We start from the raw sequence: 19,752 nt of genomic DNA on the forward strand, positions 1-19,752 counted from the left end.
AAAAGATTAAAGTGCAATCTTAATTCAGAACACTGAAAAATCCCTAAGGAAAACACTAGTAAATTGAATACAGCAGTACATTAAAGTAATAATATCACATTCAAGCAAGGTTTAACCAGGAATGCAAGAATGGTTGAAAGCAAAAAAACTATTGCTGTTATTCTGACGTTAATAGTGTAATGAACACTCTTGTACCCATCACTATTCTGAAGCATATCTAGGAATGATATTGTAAATATTTCAAAATTTACATGTGAATAAGAACTCTTCAAAAATCATAACCAGAATATCAACACACCAACAAAATTAGCAGTAATTCCTTAATATCAAATATTCAGGCAGTGTCCAAATTTTTCTATCTCATTTTTCTTTTGGCTGAAGAAGACTGGCCCTGAGCCAACACTTGTGCCAATCTCCCTCGCTTTACACGTGGGACGCCGCCAGGGCACGGCAGCCGAGCGCCGCAGGTCCGCGCCCGGGATCCGAACCGGCGAGCCCCGCCCCCGAAGTGGAGCGAGCGGCACTGTAACCACTGGGCCGCGGGACCAGCCCCTCCTAAGTGTTTTGTTTCATAAAAAAAAAAAAACAAACAAACACAGCAGTTTCTTTAACTCGTGATCCAAAGAAGGTGCATACAAGTCTCTAAACTCCGGTTGCCTCAGCGAGGCGGCGCCTCAGCCCGCGGCGCAGCCCCCGCCCCAGCCCTCCAGACAGGCGCAGGCCACAGCGGAGGGCTCGTCCGGGCGCCTGCTCCCTGCCCCGCTGCGGCCGCTCCCGCGGGGCAGAGGGCACTCGCCGGGCTCCGCGGAGCCGCAGCCTCCGGGACCCGCCGCCTCCGGGACCCGCCTCGGCCTTCGGGCCTGTCCCGGGCCGCCGCCGCTCGCACGGCCGCCCCTCTGCCCGCCATCACCGCCGGTCGGCGTGAGGGCTGGGCCGCCCACCGCCCTCCCCGCCACGTGTCCTCCCCCGCCACGCGCCCCACGCGCCGCCCTGTCCTCGGGTACCTGCTTCTCGGCCTCGAAGCTCCCGGGCCGCCGCGAGAAGGGAAAAGAGCGCGCCGGGGCGGGCGGCGGCGCCCAAGGCCCCGAAGCCGCGAGCTCTGTAGCCACTCCGACTCGAGCGGCGGGACTACATTTCCCAGCAGCACCTGCGCCGCCTCGCTTCGCCCCGCGGAGGGATTCTGGATTTCGCGTCCCTGCTGCGATTCTCAGCGGAGGGGCTCGAGACGTGCGTGCGCGTGTCGGTGCCGGGACGCGTGCGTGAGGGGGCGGGGACGCGGAGGACGCGCGAGCGCGTGGGGTCGAACGCGGCGCGTGCGAGGGGGTGGCGGCGGGCAGGGCCGGGAGTGGGCTCCGAGCGGTCCGGGCCGCCCAGCCTGTGTGCCCAGCCACCTGTCCCGGAGGCACGGCTCGTCATTGATTTGCGGTTGGTGCTGCCATTGTGAAGGACTGCTTCCCCCATCGAACCTTCTAGGTGCTTACTGCAGGTACAGACGAAGGTGCTGGGTGTTGTGTCTTTGCTTCGTAGTCAGACGCGTCTTGATCCTGTTAGTAATGTTGCGGTTGCGTAGCCTTGTCGTTCTAGGTAGACAGTGATTTCATCAACAAATAATTTTTGTTCCTAACTGTGATTTTTAGCCCTTGCGCGGTACTTCTTGAATTCAGGTCGCAGCGTTCCTAGCGGACGGCCCCGCTTGCGGAGAAAGATGACAATGCCCTAGTGTCTGAAGGTGCGGGGGAGATTTTGGACCAGATATTTTCGGTGATGCAAAATAAGATTTCTTCTATTCTTTTGGTAAGAGAAAGAGATAACGAGGCCATAGTCCACGCGACGGTTACCATGACCCCCTCAGGGCTGAGCTTTGGACGGAAATAAGGAAACTGCGTTTGACCTTGACCCCTGCCGGAGCGCAGCACGGCCTGGGGGTGGCGGGGCGAGGAAGGGCTGCCGGGGAGACCTGGCCTCGGGCCGCGGCGCTCCGTGCCCTTCAGCCCCGCCACCCCCGACGCCACCCCCGACGGAGGCGGCCTCACCGTCAGGTTGCGAGGGGAGATGTCCCTCCCCGACTTGCAAACCTTTTTAATAAAGTCTCTCTTTTCTTTAAAACTTTACCTTTGCCTCGTGAAGCTGCACGTTTTGGTTGACACCTGCTTACTTTATTCCCCCCCCCCCCCCCGCAACTGGGACTAGATGTTTAAAATTTTGCATATGGCTTCTCTGCTGAAGTGATCATGCTCTTTTTTATTAGAGTAGGAAATTTCTTAGCAGTAAAAGTCTGACGTTCCTAGGAGAAATCTAACGTGGTTATTATACTGTTTTTAAAAAATATATACTACTGGATTCTGTTCGTGGATACTGTAGAGGTTGTATGCTAGAACCAGTGATGAGCTAGGTCTACTTTAATAAGTTCAATGGCCAAAAGGACTGGATGGATTTCTAGTTCTTGGTGTAGTCTCAAGATACTCATTTTTTAAGAAAGCTTTTTACTTCCTATTAAAGTTATTTTGGCGGTTTTCCTCAAAATTGCATCTTATCAGTATTTTCAGTGTTTAAGATCAAGCAGGTTTGTGTGTGGTCTTTTAAAAAAGCTATACATCTCTAGCTCCTAGCTTCCTGATCTTCAGTGTTGTGTGTGTGTGTGTGTTTTTTATCAAATAGATTAAGTGGAGATGTGTATACGTTTAATCTAGTTTTATTTTTCAGAGACAGCTCAAAAATTTAATTAATATATTTTTATTTTTCCTTGACATTAATCAAAATGATGTGTATCATGTAACATGTAGTATCAATGTCAAAGATAAGGTTAACATAAAAACTGTAGTTCCCATCTAAAGTGTATGGAGAAAGTGAAGAATTTCAGTTCTATGTATACCTTAATAGCAGAATATACTGTTAAAAAAAAAAAAATAGAAAGTAAAAGGGAACACAGGATGTCATCCAGAATGCTAGCTAACAAATGTTAGTCTGGTTAGAAATGTTGATTGCGGTTAACTGTCTGTCTGGGAGATAGATAACGCAACTCTTCTACCCCTTTTTAAACCACCTCAACACTACACTGACTTTTCTCTATAGCCTAACTAATCTACTCCTCTCTTGTTTCATTAAAATTGTCCCTCTGTCTTGCAGACTTCATCAGTCCATCTTTTTTCATTGCATTTCAAAGTTAATTGCAGACATCAGTATACTTTTTCTAGATACTGCAGAATCCATATGCATTACTAAGTAGAATTCAATGCTTATTTAGCTTTTTCTTTTGATGTAGAATTTTACATTAAATGAAATGCACAAAATTAAAGCATACATTTGCTGAGTTTTCACAGATGCGTGATCTTTGCCTTTTGCGTCTTTAAATATGTCTCTGCTATCTCTGCTAGCCCCAGAGTTCTCACCCTGTGGCTGCTGGGTCCTTTTGCTGATCATTCCTTGCCCTTTGCAGATGCCAAATACTGATGAATTGATTCAGAAACTGAAGAGATCCTGTTCTCTTATATTAAGAAGTGTATATTCCGTATGCTCGAGTGAAACGCCATCCCTGACAAGGTCTTGCATATCTCTGAGCGCTGGCCCTCAGGGACTGGGTATTCAAACAGACCTGAGGGCAGACACCTGGGGAAACAGACAAGTTATTGTGGTTGCTCATTAAATATTTGACAAATGCCAGTGTAAACGAATATGAAGTACAAGGCACTATGCTGGCCTTTTTCTGGGATTTAAATTGAGACTATCCCATTTCTTAAGTGTTTCATTATCTCTAAGGGAAGTGGACAGCTAAGTAGTGGTGGGGTAGGGCAGTGTGTTGAAACACTAGAGCATGGGCAAATGCTCCATGATTACTGGCCAGGGAGCCATTGATTCTCTGGGACAACAGGAAGGCTTCTCAGAAAAGGTGGCATTTAAGTGAAGCTTAGAGAACATGGGGCAAGTACAGTAGGAATTCAGATTGAAAGTTGTCGGGGCCCAGAATGTAGACGGTCATGAGCCTGTATACTCAGTACCTAATCAGAGCTGTGCTGTGGAAGCTTTCGTGCCTCAGATAGTGAATTTCGTAGCCTCCTTGTTGTTACTTGAAGCTGCTTCCAGCCCATCTCTGCCCTGGTGGTCGGCAGAACGGTGGCTCCCCAAAGAGAACTGTGTGCTAATCCCCAGAACCTGGGGTCTATCTCCTTTATCAGCCAGCTTTATTAAATCTTACCGTTTCTTAATGGGCTTTACAGGAACCGTGTCCTAGGATTGTTGGCAGGAATCTGTGGTCTCCCTTAGACTACTCTATCCATCTGCGTATGTCACCTGTATCTCATAGTCACACTCAAATCTGTGACAAAAGACCATTTCCTGCTTCTCAAGAAGTCCTGTTTGAGAATATAGCCAAGCAGTTTGGGGAGATACAGATAAAACAGAAATATAGAGGGCAGATGATACAGCTGGATAACCCTCACATCTAAATATGTGCTTCCAAATGTCCCTTCTCTGACCCTCTCATGTTCAAAACTAACCGCATCACCCCTCTAGTACCTGCTCCAACTGATACATTATTGTTTATTCAGTCATCCAGAAACTTGGGAGTCATCTTTACCCCTCGTGCCGTCTTCACACCACATCCAGTCGAGTTCTAGGACATAGCAATCTCTCCAGAAGGTACCTGCTCTCCATTCCTACCCTCACCGATTCTGTTTTGTGTGCCGTCTTCTGGATTACAGTGTTAGCCTCCTGCCTGGTCTCTTTGCTGCTGTTATGTCTTCGCCTGGTCCATCACACAACTACCCCAAATGCAGAGAAGGCATTTTTAAGATGCAAATCTAGGATCGTTCCCTGGCTTAGATGTAGGAAAAAGTCAGCATTTCTGAGAATGGCATTCTGGGCCCTCTGTGACCTAGGCATGCCTCTGGCCTCCTTTCTGGCTGCTGCCTGCCGTTGACCATATGCACCAGCTGCACTGAGCTTTCTCTCCCTACACACCGTTGTCTTGGGGTTGGCCTTTGTTCACACGGTTGCCCACCCTCCATAGCTGCCTAACCAGCTCTGGACTGGACTAGCCTTGAAACCACCAGGTTGGGGTGCGGGCCATCTTCTGTGCTCCACGACCCCTTGGGCGTGCTGTTATCATAGCAGCAGTCATCCTGCACAGTAGGTGTCCATTTTCAGTTTCTCCAACTAGACTCAGCTGCTTGAGGACAGGGAGAAATACTCTGTTCACGTTTTTACCCCCTGGGCCTAGTACAGAGCCAGGCACACAGTAAGTGTTCAGTAACGATTTATTAAAACAACAGAAGATCCAGATCTATAACATCAAGATAGTTACCATCAAGTTACAACTTACCAGCTGTTTCCTTAAGAAGAAATAAAACTCATCTCAGGATCCCTGCCCTGGAAATGACTGCTTTTGCTTTAGAGAAGTCACTTTTGGCCAGTTGCATAAAAAGATCCTGTGTGTATCTGGTGACTGATTAAAAGATCTGATTACCCCCAGAAATTGTAGAAATTGACAATTAAATAGATTAAATAATGGCTTAGATCAGTGGTTCTCAACCTTGGCTGCACATTAGAATCACCTAGGGAGCTATTTAAAAAAAAGCCTGGCCCCGGCCCAGACAGTTAAACCAGAATCTCCTAGTGGGGAAGGGTGGCATGGGACCCAGGTCTCAATAATTTATAAATCTACCTGGCAATTCCAGTATGCAGTCAGGTTTGAAAACCACTGGTTTAGATAAAGGTTTGAGTAAGTTACCTAGAAGTGGAGGTTAAGGGAAGTTAGGATGAAGTGAGACTAATTGCAAGCTATTTGTATTTTAAATCATGAAACAGGAAAGTCGTTGGAACGGACCTTAGATATCCGTGTAAACTGGCAACTGTACTATAGTTTTTTTTTTTTTAATAAGATCCTATTGAAAATTTATTAGTGATCAGAAATTGCCTGCCTCCTTAGGCAGCCTGTTCTATGTGTGGATGTCATTTGATTAACATTGTCTTATTATATTGACTTGTAATTAATTTCTTTGTGACTCTACCATTTCTCCTAATTCTGCCCTCTGGAACAACTCAGAATAAATATTATCCCTGTTCTACAGGACTTGTACATGTGTGAAGACCATTCTCTTGTTTCTCTCAAGTAATTTTTTTTTTTTTAAAGATTGGCACCCGAGCTAACAACTGTTGCCAATCTTCTTTTTTTTTTTTTTTGCTTTTTCTCCCCAAATCCCCCCAGTACATAGTTGTATGTTTTACTTGTGAGTCCTTCTAGTTGTGGCATGTAGGACGCTACCTCAGTATGACCTGACAAGCAGTGCCATGTCTGTGCCCAGGATCCAAACTGGCGAAGCCCTGGGCCACCAAAGCAGAGTGCATGAACTTAACCACTTGGCCATGGGGCTGGCCCTTAAGTAATTTCTTGCACAGGCTAAACATCCCTGCTTATTTCAACCTTTACTCATCTGACATTGAAAAGTAAGCTCCGTGAGGGCAGGGCTTATCTGAACAGCCACTGCTGTATTCTCGGCCCCTAGAATAAGACTTGGCATATTGTAAACACTCAGTTAATGTCTGGTGCAAAAAACAATGAATACAGGAACCATGTGCACTCATTCCACCTTTCTATCCTGCTAACTATGGCATCCTTACTCTTTAAAATAAATCTCGTGTTTTTCTAATAATATCCATACAAAGTACATATAGCATCCACATCTGTATCTTAATTCCCATATCTAGTATGTTCACTGCCTTTGTCAGGTACAGTTTATAACTGATCCTTACTCATGTTGCTGGGGAAAGGGTTGCAAAGCGCTAAGGAAGTGCCTGGTATTGGAGACCTCACTCCGTGTGGACATGACCCCTTGGTCAGCTAGCGGTGAGTCTCTCGCTGCACTTTTGTTTAGTCCGTGTTGCTTGCATTAGGGACAGTGGGAGTAAACAGGAAGAAACACTAAAACTTCCTGGGGAATTTGTCCCGGGAATGACACCAAAAGGGATGATGTTTGATCTTGAGGGTGGATAGAGTTTTGCTAAGAGGCAAGAAAGGGAAGAGCATTCCTGGCATAGGAATAGCATATGGAAACATGTTAGGGCAGTTCAAGTGGTTTAGCCTGGTTCTAGGGAAAAGTGTGGTAGTTTGATGGAACATTTAGGACGAGTGAGGTAGAAAAGGATCCTAAATCCATGCTGAGGACTTGGTCCATGTTCCTGTAAGTACTGTGAGACCAACAGAATTTTAATCAAGGAGTGAAACTTTTGTGTTTTATAGAAATGACACTGATGTGGCCACTCACTGGAGTAGGAGAGATCAAAGGCAGTGAGGGCCAAAACCGAGGCCGTGGCAGTAGGAATCTAGAGGAAGAGATGGATGGGAGAGACATTTCCAGGTTGTGGTAAATGATTAGATGTTAAGAGGACATGTTACTGGGTCCCTAGATGTCATTTATTTTTTAAATTAACAAATAATCCTTACCAGGTGTCAGGCACTGTTGCGTGTGCTTTACAAATATTGACTCATTTAATTCTTGTGATAACCCTATGAGGTGGGCGCTGTTTTATCCCCATTGTAAAGAAGAAGAGACTGAGATACTGAGAGGCTAGGAAACCGCCTAGGAAGTAACGGAGCAGGGGCTTGAACCCAGGCAGTCTGGCGGCAGAATCCGTCCTGTTAACCACGGGTGGAAATATGCACTTGAATTTAGGGAAAGAGAGGGGGATAGAAGACAGTGGTCTATTAATTCTAGCCAAAACTCTTAGCCCTGTTGTGTCATGCCATGGTGCCATGGGATAGGCAGACGGTGGGGATAAAGTAAATAGATATGCTCTGTGTCCTGGAAGTGCCCGGGGGCCACTGAAAATGGAGACTGAGACTGAGGATGCAACAAAGGGAAACCTACATTTAAACTAATCATAATTTTTTAAATCATTAGAGAAAACTAAGAAGTACCAAGATATACAGAGGAAAACCAGGTAAGGATGGAAGCAAAGTAAATAAAGAGCATCCGAGAGCAGTTGAGAGGCCAGCAATGCCCTCTCTAATAGATGTGGCTGGTGAGAACCGTTTCAGTGTGGTAGCCAGAAGCTACGGTACTTTTATTTATGTAAGCGTGCCTAGAATTGAAGTGGAAATCCTTAAGATCTCCAGAAGACAAAAGGGGCAAACAATATGAAAGAAAACAAAACAAAATACAAAAGAACTATAAATAGAAACATGGGAAATATTCAAACCCAGTATTTAAAAAGTGGAAATTAAAAATACTATCTAAATTTAAAACAAATTAAAAGTGCAATGCTTATAGACTTCTGCTTCTGGCCAAAATGCAGTAATAGGGAGTGGATTTAGCCTCTTGCCCAAACAACATCAACAACAAAAAGACAGACAAAATACATGAACCAATCATTTCAAGACGCTGCATGTCAGACCACAAAGGCCAGTCATCCCTGAGAGATGGAGAACCAACGAGGTAAGCCCTGTGGTTGCCCCAGGTTATTGCTTCGAGAGAGTTTCCAGGTTAGGAAACAGCAGAGGGGACACTGAGGTGAAGTCCGGCAGACTGCTTGAGTCAAGGATCTGCAGCTGAGACTCTGGGAGGGCAGAGCAGCTGCACTTCACGGGACAGAGTACCAAGAGGAGAGGTCTGCAGAGGGTCTCCCTCCAGTCATCAGTGTAGCTCAGCATGTGTGTGACGGAACCACCCAAGGCCAGGGAAAGAATCGTCTAAGGATGGAGGGAATTGTATTTGACGTTCACATGGGGAATATTCCTTGTTACTGCTAGCCAGACTGGAAAACGCTTCTAATTCCCAGATCATTGGGAGGGGAGCTAAATCTATATATAAAACACTAAAAGGAAAAATGTCTACTTAGAATTCTATAGTCAGCAAAAATATCTTTCAACAACAAAGGTAAGACAACCTACGGAATGGGGGAAATATTAGGAAATCGTATAGCTGATAAGGGTTTAATATCCAGAATATGTAAAGAACTACAGCTCAACAACAAAAAGACAAATGACCCAATTTAAAAATCGGCAAAGGGGGGCTGGCCCTGTGGCCGAGTGGTTAAGTTCGCGCGCTCTGCTGCAGGTGGCCCAGTGTTTCGTTGGTTCGAATCCTGGGCGCGGACATGGCACTGTTCATCAAACCATGCTGAGGCAGCGTCCCACATACCACAACTAGAAGGACCCACAATGAAGAATATACAACTATGTACCCGGGGCCTTTGGGGAGAAAAAGGAAAAAAATAAAATCTTAAAAAAAAAAATCGGCAAAGGACTTGAACAGACATTTCTCCAAAGACATACAAATGTCCAATAAGCGCATGAAAATAATGCAAATTAAAACCATAATCAAATATCACTTCACACCTACTAGGATTGCTGTAATAATTTAAAAAATGGAATAACCAGTGTTGGCAAGCACAAGGGGAAACTGCAACCCTTGTATATTGCTGGTGTGAATGTAAAATGCGGCAGCTGCTGTGGAAAACAGTTTAGTGGGTCCTCAAAACGCTAAACATAAACTTGCCATATGACTCGGCAATTTCCTTGGTGGGTACCCAAGGGAATTGAACACAGGGACTGGAGCAGATATTTGTGTGCCAGTGTTCATTGCAGCATTATTTACAGCAGCCAATAGGTGGAAACAGCCCACATGTTCATCAACAGATGAATGGTTAAACAAGATGTGGTCTAGCTGTACAATGGAATATTATTCAGCCATTAAAAGTAATGAAGTTCTGATACACACTACAACGTGGATGAACCTTGAAAACATGCTAAATGGAATAAGCTAGACAGAAAAGAACAAATATTATATGATTCCACTTATATGAAATATCTAGCACAGTCAAATTTGTAGAGATAGAAATTAAATTACAGGTTATCAGAGTTTGAGGGGAGGGAGGAATAGGAAGTTATTGCTTATTTGAGTGTTTCTGTTTAGGGTGATGAAAAAGTTTTGAAGTTAGTATTGATGGTTGCACAACATTTTGAATGTAATTAATGCCATGGAAATGTACACTTAGCATTGGTTAAAATGGTAAATTTTCTTACATATATTTTTACCGAAATTTAAAGATTAATAATGTAATATACCAAAAACCATCGAATTGTACACTTTAGGTTAATTGTATGGTGAGTTATATCTCAATAAAACTTAAACAAACAAAGGCAAAATAAAGACACTGTCTGACATAAAAAAGCTGAAACAATCTGTTACCAGCAGAATTATTACCATAGTACAAGAAATGTTAGAAGATATCCTTCAGGGGGAAGGGAAATGAAACCAATTGGAAATTTGAATCTACCAAAAGCATTGGCAACGGTAACTACATAGGTAAATATAGAGCATTTGTCCTTAACATTTAAATATCTTTAAAAGATAATTGCCCATGTGTTAGTTTTCTGTTACTGAGTAGCAAGTTACCACAAACTTAGCAGCTTCAAACAGCACCACTTGTTAGCTGCCAGTTCTGAGGGTGGAAGTCTGACACAGTGTGGCTGGGTTTTCTGCTCAGATACCCAGCAGCTGATGGCAAGGTGTTGGCTGGCCCAACTTCTCACCTGGAGGTTCCAGGGAGAGTCCACTTCCAAGCTCACTCTAACTGTTGGCAGAAGTCGGTTCCTGTGGCGATAGGCCCCTGGGCCCCGTCTCCTTGCTGGCTGTCGGCTGGGTGCTGCTCTTAGCTCTCACCGACTGCCCATGTTCCTTGCCACATGGCACCTTCCACCTTCAGGCCAGTAGTGGCACATCACATTTTTCTTGTGCTTCAAATTTCTGACTTCCCTTCTGTGATTAGCTGGAGAAAACACTTGTTTTCTTATTTGTAAATTGAGACTGTTATATTGGGTCAGGTTTTGTGGTTTTTGTTTTCCTCAGAAAAGGATTTGTATTCATTTTGATTCCAAATGAAATTTAGCATGAAACTCTAGAGATTAAGGGGGAAATGCAGTCTATCTAGCTCTTGTCTTCCTACTGCTGGGAATTTCAGGCACTGTAGATGTGTTTTTGGAACATCTGATACTCCTCTCTGTGCTGTGGGTGTTCGTGTCATACCCCGCTGGTGCGAGGCGGTCTAAGCTCATGATTTATGGCACCTCTGAGTCGCAGCAAACTGTCCTCACATTTCTTTCTTCTCCTCAGCTTGCCTTCCCAGGATCTTGCATTAACAAGAAAGTGTTACTGAGAGCAAGGAGGGCATGGAAGCCGAGTTACCCACTGCCCAGTCCCACGTAAGTTGGGCTTCCTTCTTTTTTCTTTGTTTTCCAACTGAGAATCCCTTATTGCTTAAGCTCTGAAGTTCTTTTGCGTAGGAACTTCAGAAATTGTAACTCAGGATACACTTCTCCAGGAGACCAGCACTGTCCTGTTTCTTTATTTGTAGTTGTAGGTTTATTTCCTTTCATATAAAAGAAACACAAGTTTAACAGTAACATGGGTGGGAGTCAAGTCAGGCGCTAGAAGGACTCTGATGGAATACTCTTGCATCCACGCTACGGAATTGAGCTCACAGCGGGCTTCCTCCCCCAAGGATGGTGTGAGAACTGGGAGTGCTGGTGCCCCTGGAGGGTTTCTCTGGTCCCAGTTGTCCTGGCTGTGGTGCAGGCTGTGTTAATTCCTCCATGAGGCGTGCTCTTTGAAGGAGCTCAGGGACAACTTACGTCATTATCGAGGGGCAGCTGCAGCCACAGCAGGAAGGTCTCGGCTGAGAAGGGAACCTCTGGGACCAGCATGACCTGGGAGCGTCCAGGTGGAGACTGGGCTCCTCACACCTCCTTCAGCTGCTTCCCCTGGAGGGTCCCTCGCATGTCACCTCTGCTTGTACTGAAAACCCCACCAGAACGTGTTGTAGTTTGTGCTTTCAATTGTCCTACATATTTTGGAGGATTTAATAGAATTGGTCTATTTACCCAAATATTGCTGTTTTTGTTGCTCATCCTTCACTCCAGAGATTTAAAGTTTCTCTCTGGCATCATTTCCCGTCTACCTCAAGAGCTACCTTTAGCACGTCTTCTAGAACGGCTCTGCTAGTAACCAGTTCTGTTAACTTTACTTCATTTAAGAATGTATTTTGTATAATTCCTCAAAGATATTTTCACTTTATATAGAAATTCTGGCTTGACAGTTCTTTTCTTTCAGTTCTTTTTGTTTTCTTAAAAAGCATTCGCTGTGTTTTGACCTTCATGGTCTTTGATGAGAAATCCTCAGTTGTTCAAGTTTTTTTTTTTTCTATGTGTAATTAATATTTCTTTTTGATATGGCTAAAGGCCTTGCTTCTGTATCTATTCTTTGTGAAATTGTTTTGCTGTTATTAAAATAAAATCTCTTCTCCGTTTTCTTGATGCCTACCAATGTTTAGGAAGAATGTTTTGGATAATTATTTTGGCCACAAACATGGCTAGCTTGGTCTCTTAAGTATTAGGTTGTTCTTGAACTCAAGACTGTTTTCTCCTCTTTTCATGCGTTGAATTAGGTTTTTTATTTCACGTAATAGAAATGTAGATTGACTTTTGGTGTCTGATTTTCCTTGCTATAACTGTTTATAACAAACTTGAGTTAAATAAAAGTGCTTGTAGGGCTGGCCCTGTGGACAAGTGGTTAAAATTCCACGCGTTCCGCTTCAGTGGCCCAGGTTCGCAGGTTTGGATCTGAGGCGCAGACCTTCTCCACTCAGCAACCACGCTGTGGAGGCATCCCACATACGAAAAATAGAGGAAGATTGGCACAGATGTTAGCTCAGGGCTAATCTTCCTTAGGGGGGAAAAAAGTGCTTCTGACAGTTTCTAAACCTAAAGCATAACATGGAACTGGTTTTTGTACAGTAGGTACCTGTACCTGATAGCCATTCCTTTTAGGAATTAACCCAAATCCAAAATAAATGCTAAATGCTCCTAGCATGATTCTGCTCCATCCTCTTTCCCTACTCCAGTGCTATCCACCTAATCTCTCTCTCTGTCAGTGTTTAGGAAAGGGAGGGCAAGGAGATACATCTGGCTTAATATAGGTTTTTTTCATGTTGTAGACACTGGTGACCTTCAAGGATATACTTGTGAACTTCAACAGGGAGGAGTGGAAGCTACTGAACGCTGCTCAGCAGATCATGTACAAAGATGTGATGCTGGAGAACTATGAGAACCTGGTTTCCTTGGGTAAGACTAACCTCTGTGTGTGGAGATGTACTCCCTGGGACGATTTTGGTTCTTCGTTGATTGAAAGGTATGGAAACCCTGAAGCATATATCAGAGTGTGACCTTGGGGTCAGGGACCTAATTTCTTTAAGGCATAGATCAGTGTTTTTGTACTCCTTCTGCTTTAGTGCAAAAAATTATTTTGATTGGTCAGATTTTTAAAAATGCATATTTTGCTGCCTCTGGAGCCTCACCTTGTCTACTGTGCAGAGTGCCCCCAGGACTATGAAGGGTTCAACTGGGGTGTTTTTTTGTGTCCAGCCCAGATTCCCCAACCTTTGCCGAATTCTTGATCTCTCCCTGTGAACAGGGCATCAGCTTCCCAAGCCAGATGTGATCCTCCGGTTGGAGAAAGGGCAAGAGCCGTGGCTGGCAGAGAGAGGGATCCACCAGGAGACCCATCCAGGTGAGGATCAGACAGGAGGTGTTGCAGGCAGTTTCCAGATGACCTGTCAGGGGCTAGAATCCTGGCAGATGGTGGTCACTAGTCCTCATTTCCAAGAAGACTGAGTTTATTTACCTGCTGTTTCCCCCTTGTGAATCTTCTTTCTCCGATCTGCTCACACTTCATCTGCATTCAGAGACAAGGCTGTTTTTCCGCTTCGTTGAAATTATCTTTCTCTTGATGTGCTTGGGTTCAGCCCTGTCCGTATTGCTGTCCTGGTTGTTAGCTCTAACTCTAGCATCCCCGTTCTCTCATTTTTCATAGAATCGTTTCTTTGGTCTTTGCCTGTCCTTTCGCTTTCACGTGGTGCCTTCCCACAGCCTCAGTTCTGCCTGTTTGGTAAGCTCTGCGGTGAGTCTCCATGCTGCCCCTCTCCGGTGTTTTCGGCCAGTTGGAAAACTGCCCCAGAGGGCTCACCAGCTCCTGTTGGCTTAACCCTTCTTCCCTTCCAGAATTGCTGCTCAAAAATGCCTGTTTTCTAACCATACATAGCTCTTTATTTCATGTTTTTTCAATTTATACCTATTTCACTTTAATCTTAATATCTCTAAAATGTCCTAACATCATTCTTTTCCCAACTTCCCTGTGTATAAAAAAACCCAGCCTTCTAGGTTAAGAAGTAGAAAGTAGTCTTTCACGTTTCTCCTCCTTTAGTCTCTCTAAGACATCTTTTCCCTGACCTTTGTTTCCAAGCTCAATTCTTGACTTCTCTCTCCTCAGCCATCTTGAGCTTGCTGTCTGAGGCATACTGCAGTAGCCTCCTTGGCATGGTGCAGCACAGCGGGGCGCTGGCCAGTGACTGACTCCGGGTGGGCTCGGCCAGACACATGGCTTCCCAAGTCCAGTGTACTCTAGGCAGGTTGTAGCAACCTACAGTTGTTTCTGTCTGGGGCCCAAAGTCCATGTGCATCAGGCATTTCCCTGCATCTCAGGCTTTGAGTATGATGTAAATAAGATCTGTCAGAGTCTTAGTTGTCTGGTAATTGGCACCTCAAGACCTTTCTCTGTGAAACCTTTTATGATTTTCAATTCTCTGTAAAGAGCTTGATCAGTCAGTGCTTTGGGGCCATGGGAGGGAAGATTGTTCTCTCTTTTCTTTCATTTTTTTATTACTTGCTTTATTTTTTCCATTCATGTGTTTGTTCATTTAGCAAGCTTTCCTGGATGTTTGTTGGAAAGTATCCAAAAGTAACTGACTAGATGCAGCAGTTTAGATTTTTATTAAGACTTTGTTGTCAAAAGAAATACTGAAACTTCCTGTGCTTAAACACGTGAAATTTAAGGGAAGCTACACAGGTATGTGAACTTCATTATCAAAGTGAAAATTATAATGAGTGATGGCTTTAAAAATTCATGGATGCTACAGATTTTGAAGATAATTTGCTTGAGTGGGTATGTTACATAATACATGGGAGATTTTTAGGATTTTGATAAAGAGAAGCACCCCATTCATGTATTCAAACACTCCGCTCCGAGTTTTTCTCTGTCAGTGCTCAGCCTCCAGTTCTCATCACGCATGTTCATTTTAGAAGTTTTCAGTTGGCATTTGTAGTTTGAAAATCTTCTACGATGGGATTCTGATGGGAGACGATGGTGTATTTCCTATAAAAAATCATCAAGGTGGCAGTATATACATACAGTGGCATATTATTCAGCCTTAAAAAGGAAGGAAATTCTACAATATGCTACAACATGGATGAACTTTGAAGATATGCTAAGTGAAATAAGGCAGTCACAAAAGGACAAATAGTGCATGATTCCAATTATATGAGGTACTTAAAGTTGTCAGAATCATAAAGACAGAAAGTAGAATGGTGGTTGCCAGGGGCTAAGTTGAAGGAAGAATGGGGAATTACTGTTGACTAGGTATAGGGTTTCAGTTTTACAAGATGAAAAGGGTTCTGGAGATGGATGGTGGTGATGGCTGCATGATAATGTCAATGTACTTAATGCCACTGAACCAAACACTTAAAAATGGATAACATGGTAAACTTTATGTTATGTGTATTTTACTACAATAAAAAGAAAAATGAATAAGGCTGGGGAAGAAATGAGTATCTAACAAAGTTGTAAATGAAGATAGGACTGGTAGGGGTTGGGTTGTACAAAGAAAGCAGTTAGAAGCCTGGCAGGGGCTGTTCACCCTGTGTGTTAGTTTCTTGGGCCAAAACAAAGTTCCTCGGGCTCGGTGGCTTAAAACAACAGAACCTCTCGTCTCGCAGTTGTAGAGGCCAGATTCTGAATGGAGGTGTCGCGTGGCCGTGCTCCCTCTGGAGTCTGGCAGAGGATCCTTCCTGCCTCCTCCAGCTTTGGTGGCCCCAGCTGTTCTAGCTTGTAAATGCGTCACTCCAGTCAGCCTTCATCTTCACGAGGCATTTTCCTGTGTGTCTTTCTCTGTGTCTCCTCTCCTCTTCCTACGAGAACACCAGTTGTATTGTATTGGGGCCCACCCTTCATCTGATTATATCTGCAATGATCCCATTTCCAAATACAGTCACATTCTGAAATATTGGGGGTTAGGACTTCAACATACTTTCTTTGGGAGACAAAATGCAACCCATACACCAGGTAAGAGTAGACTATCACCCCACTGTAGGGAGAGGTGGTAAACAGTGGAGTTTTTCCTTGGTTCAGAACTAAACATTCTACCTGAAAGGCGTTGAAAAACAAACGTCGACTCTTAGAAGGGAGACTAATTTGCAGTAATATCTGTGGGTATAAGCAGAAGGGCAAAAAGTTCAGGAGAATATAAGTTAGCATGCATGTTCTGAGTTAGTGTCTTGTGGTGCTAGCCCTGTCAGTTGTTAAGTCTTGATGTCTCAGAACAAAGTACTCAAAATAGGAGATAGGAATAGTAATTACCATAAATGGTATCACTTTGACCATACATGTGTCAGAGACTGTGATGAGCTCACACCTTATATAATACTTACAATAATCTTACATGACAAATACTGTCATCCTTAGATTACAGATAAGCAAAATGATTTTTGAAAAGTCTAACAGCTTGTTCGAGTTAACCAGTAGTGGTGGTACAGCTTACATTAGAACCTGTATCTGGGTGACTTCCGTGCTCCTGCTCTTCCAGCCCGTCACATGGCCATTCTGAGAGGTTTGTTGTGTCCGTCATCTGGGCATGACTCTGTAGTGCTTTGGTGATGTAGATAAAAGGCATTGCCTGACATGTGGCTGCATTCATGGTTTAGGAATATTGCCTTGGCAGTAGTGTGAAGAATGCATATCAGGGGAAGGGCCTGGCAACAAGTAGACACTTTAGGTTCTTGTCTGAGTAGTGCTGGGATTAGATAAGGGGGTGAAGTCCTTTCTATGGGCTTCCCTTATTGCCACACTACCCTGCATATCCTGATCCCATGCGTCATGCCCAGTCCTGTGGCTTTACTCTCTTTGCTCCTTTTATGTCTTTTATGTACCACATACCTGACGCATTTCCTGCTTACTGCTCTGTTCCTCCATTTCTCTTTCTCCACTGAGGTTACAAAACTATACTGGAAAGCAACGCTGCACAGCTTACATGCTTTGTCTCCACGTACATCCCACCATTCTGACCTTAATACTTTTTTTAGTTATGCAAAGCTTTTTCTTTTCTTTCAGATTTGGAGACTGCAGGTGAAATTAAATCATCAGTTTCCAGTAAGAGCATTTCTAAAGATAAACAGTCCTGTGACATTAAAATGGAAGGAATGGCAAAGAATGATCTCTGGTGTTTGTCATTAGAAGAAGTCTGGAGATGTGAAGACCAATTGGACAAGTATCAAGAAAGCCAGGAGAGACATTTGAGGCAAGTGGCATTCACCCAAAAGAAAGTACTTACTCAGGAGAGAGTCTGTGAAAATGGTAAATATGGGGGGAACTGTCTTCTTCCTGCTCAGCTAATCCTGAGAGAGTATTTCCATAAACATGACTCATGTACCAAAAGTTTAAAACATGATTTAGTTTTTAGTGGTCATGAGGAGAGCTATTCAAATAATAGTAAGGACTGTGGTCAAACCTTCTGTCAAAACATTCACCTTATTCAATTTTCAAGAACTCAAACGGTAGATAAATCCTACAAATGCCCCGATAATGATAGCTCTCTTACTCACGGTACATCCCTTGGTATATCAAAGGGTATACACAGAGAGAAACCCTATGAATGTAAGGAATGTGGAAAGTTCTTCAGCTGGCGCTCTAATCTTACCAGGCACCGGCTTATTCATACCGGAGAAAAGCCCTATGAATGTAAAGAATGTGGAAAATCTTTCAGCCGGAGTTCTCATCTCATTGGACATCAAAAGACTCATACTGGTGAAGAACCCTATGAATGTAAAGAATGTGGAAAATCCTTCAGCTGGTTCTCTCACCTTGTTACCCATCAGAGAACTCATACAGGAGACAAACTGTACACATGTAATCAGTGCGGGAAATCTTTTGTTCATAGCTCCAGGCTTATTAGGCATCAGAGAACCCATACTGGAGAGAAACCTTATGAATGTCCTGAATGTGGGAAATCTTTCAGACAGAACACACATCTCATTCTGCATCAAAGAACTCATGTCAGAGTGAGGCCCTATGAATGTAATGAATGTGGGAAGTCTTACAGCCAAAGATCTCACCTCGTTGTACATCACAGAACCCACACTGGACTAAAACCCTTCGAATGTAAAGACTGTGGAAAATGCTTTAGTCGAAGCTCTCACCTTTATTCACATCAGAGAACCCATACCAGAGAGAAGCCATATGAATGCCGTGCTTGTGGAAAATCCTTCAGCCAGAGTTCTGCCCTCATTGTGCATCAGAGAATTCATACTGGGGAGAAACCATATGAATGTTGTCAGTGTGGAAAAGCCTTCATTCGGAAGAATGACCTTATTAAGCACCAGAGGATTCATACTGGAGAAGAGACCTATAAATGTAATCAGTGTGGAGTTGTCTTCAGCCAGAACTCTCCATTTATAGTACATCAAATAGCTCACACTGGAGAGCAAATCTTAACGTGTCATCAGTGTGGGACAGCACTTGTCAGTAGCTCTACCCTTATTAGATACCAGACAAACCATCTTACAGAAAATACTTACTAACATAGTGAATATGGAAAATTCTTCACAAAGAGCAATAGCTTTATTTTGCATTGGAGGACTCCTTCTGGAGAGAAGCTGTACAGATGTAATCTATGTGGAAAAGCTTTCAATCCTGTTACCACCCTTTTGTGCCCTAGAGAAACGGTCCTAAAGGGGGAAAAAAACCCACAAATTTTATTTTAGTACACAAATATGTCAGATTTTCTCCTTTCCACAAATTCCTACAAAAGTTAGTTGACCTGGGAGCATTCTTGACCAAGCCTTAAATGCTAAAATCTGAAAAGGAAACATTAAGTAGGTGAGTTGTTGAGAGATGATCCAGCTGTGTTACCTCCTTCAAAAAAGAAATAAATGAACATGCTACTTCAATAGGATAAATAGAGGAGAGTTGTTGCTGAGAAGAATAAAAAATTGGTATTGTAACAAAAGATGCAAAATAATATTCCAGGGAATTAATAAGCCATTTTTTACTTGATTGTCCCTGTTTTCTGGGACGCTTAGTCTGCTTTATGTGTCTGATATGAACTGTGTTTTGGTTAGCAGCGGGGAAGATGCTTATAATGTAAAGCAGGAAAAGAACAATACATTTACTTGTGGTACCCATTTTAAAATATATTTGCATGTGGACAAGAATTGAAAAAGTATGGATAAATGGGCAGAACTGATTTGTGAGATAGTGGGGTAATGAGTTCGTTTTATAGTCTAATCGTTGTTACTGTAATAATTATTTGAAGATGTTTTTAAATATTAAAAAAGGATATCTAGTTTCTCTATTCTACCATCAAGGAAGCTTGAGAACCACCTGCCAGCACACTTCCCATTAATTCTAAGTTGTTTGGGGCACAGTTAGAGGTGTATCTTTGAGACATGGTGCTAAAGGTTCCTAGGAATTTAAAAACACAGTGATTCTCTGGACATTGGGACTTAGAGGAACACTGGGTATTTGAACACGTCAGGGAGGGTCTTCATTTGAGTGGGAGCAGGTACCTGGGCAAGACTTAGAGCAAGTATGCTCATGAAATAAACAGCACTGGCCAAAGCCACCCTCTTTGCAAGGCAGTCTTTTGTCTTTATAA

The 19,752-nt window shown here is 43.5% G+C and overlaps 2 protein-coding genes across 10 annotated transcripts in view; one reads left to right on the forward strand and one right to left on the reverse strand.

Moving 5' to 3' along the window:
- The window catches only part of ZNF891 (zinc finger protein 891), a 30,839-nt gene extending 29,564 nt beyond the window's left edge, over nt 1-1,275 (reverse strand). For 8 of the 9 annotated variants that reach the window (XR_011542519.1, XR_011542518.1, XR_011542517.1 and 5 more), the window contains exon 1: nt 1,005-1,275. The gene's annotated coding sequence lies outside the window, so the exon portion shown is untranslated. The remainder of the gene's footprint in view (nt 1-1,004) is intronic. The other variant, XM_070629444.1, reaches the window with a different exon arrangement.
- On the forward strand, nt 1,160-19,028 carry ZNF10 (zinc finger protein 10). The gene is made up of 5 exons (XM_070629446.1): nt 1,160-1,486; nt 11,109-11,197; nt 12,988-13,114; nt 13,464-13,559; nt 17,211-19,028. Exons 2-5 carry the CDS (start codon nt 11,165-11,167, stop codon nt 18,674-18,676), a joined length of 1,722 nt encoding a protein of 573 aa, XP_070485547.1. The 5' UTR covers nt 1,160-1,486; nt 11,109-11,164; the 3' UTR covers nt 18,677-19,028.
- The last annotated feature ends 724 nt before the right edge of the window (nt 19,029-19,752 follow it).

This window comes from Equus przewalskii, chromosome 7, assembly GCF_037783145.1.
Source record: "Equus przewalskii isolate Varuska chromosome 7, EquPr2, whole genome shotgun sequence".
Lineage (NCBI taxonomy): Eukaryota > Metazoa > Chordata > Mammalia > Perissodactyla > Equidae > Equus > Equus przewalskii.

Bases quoted from the DNA above. Each gene is read 5' to 3' on its own strand.
- ZNF10 (XM_070629446.1), top strand. From the start codon at position 11,165: ATGGAAGCCGAGTTACCCACTGCCCAGTCCCAC. The intron at 11,198-12,987 runs GTAAGTTGGGCT...TTCATGTTGTAG, and splicing joins TACCCACTGCCCAGTCCCAC to ACACTGGTGACCTTCAAGGA. The intron at 13,560-17,210 runs GTGAGGATCAGA...CTTTTCTTTCAG, and splicing joins CCACCAGGAGACCCATCCAG to ATTTGGAGACTGCAGGTGAA.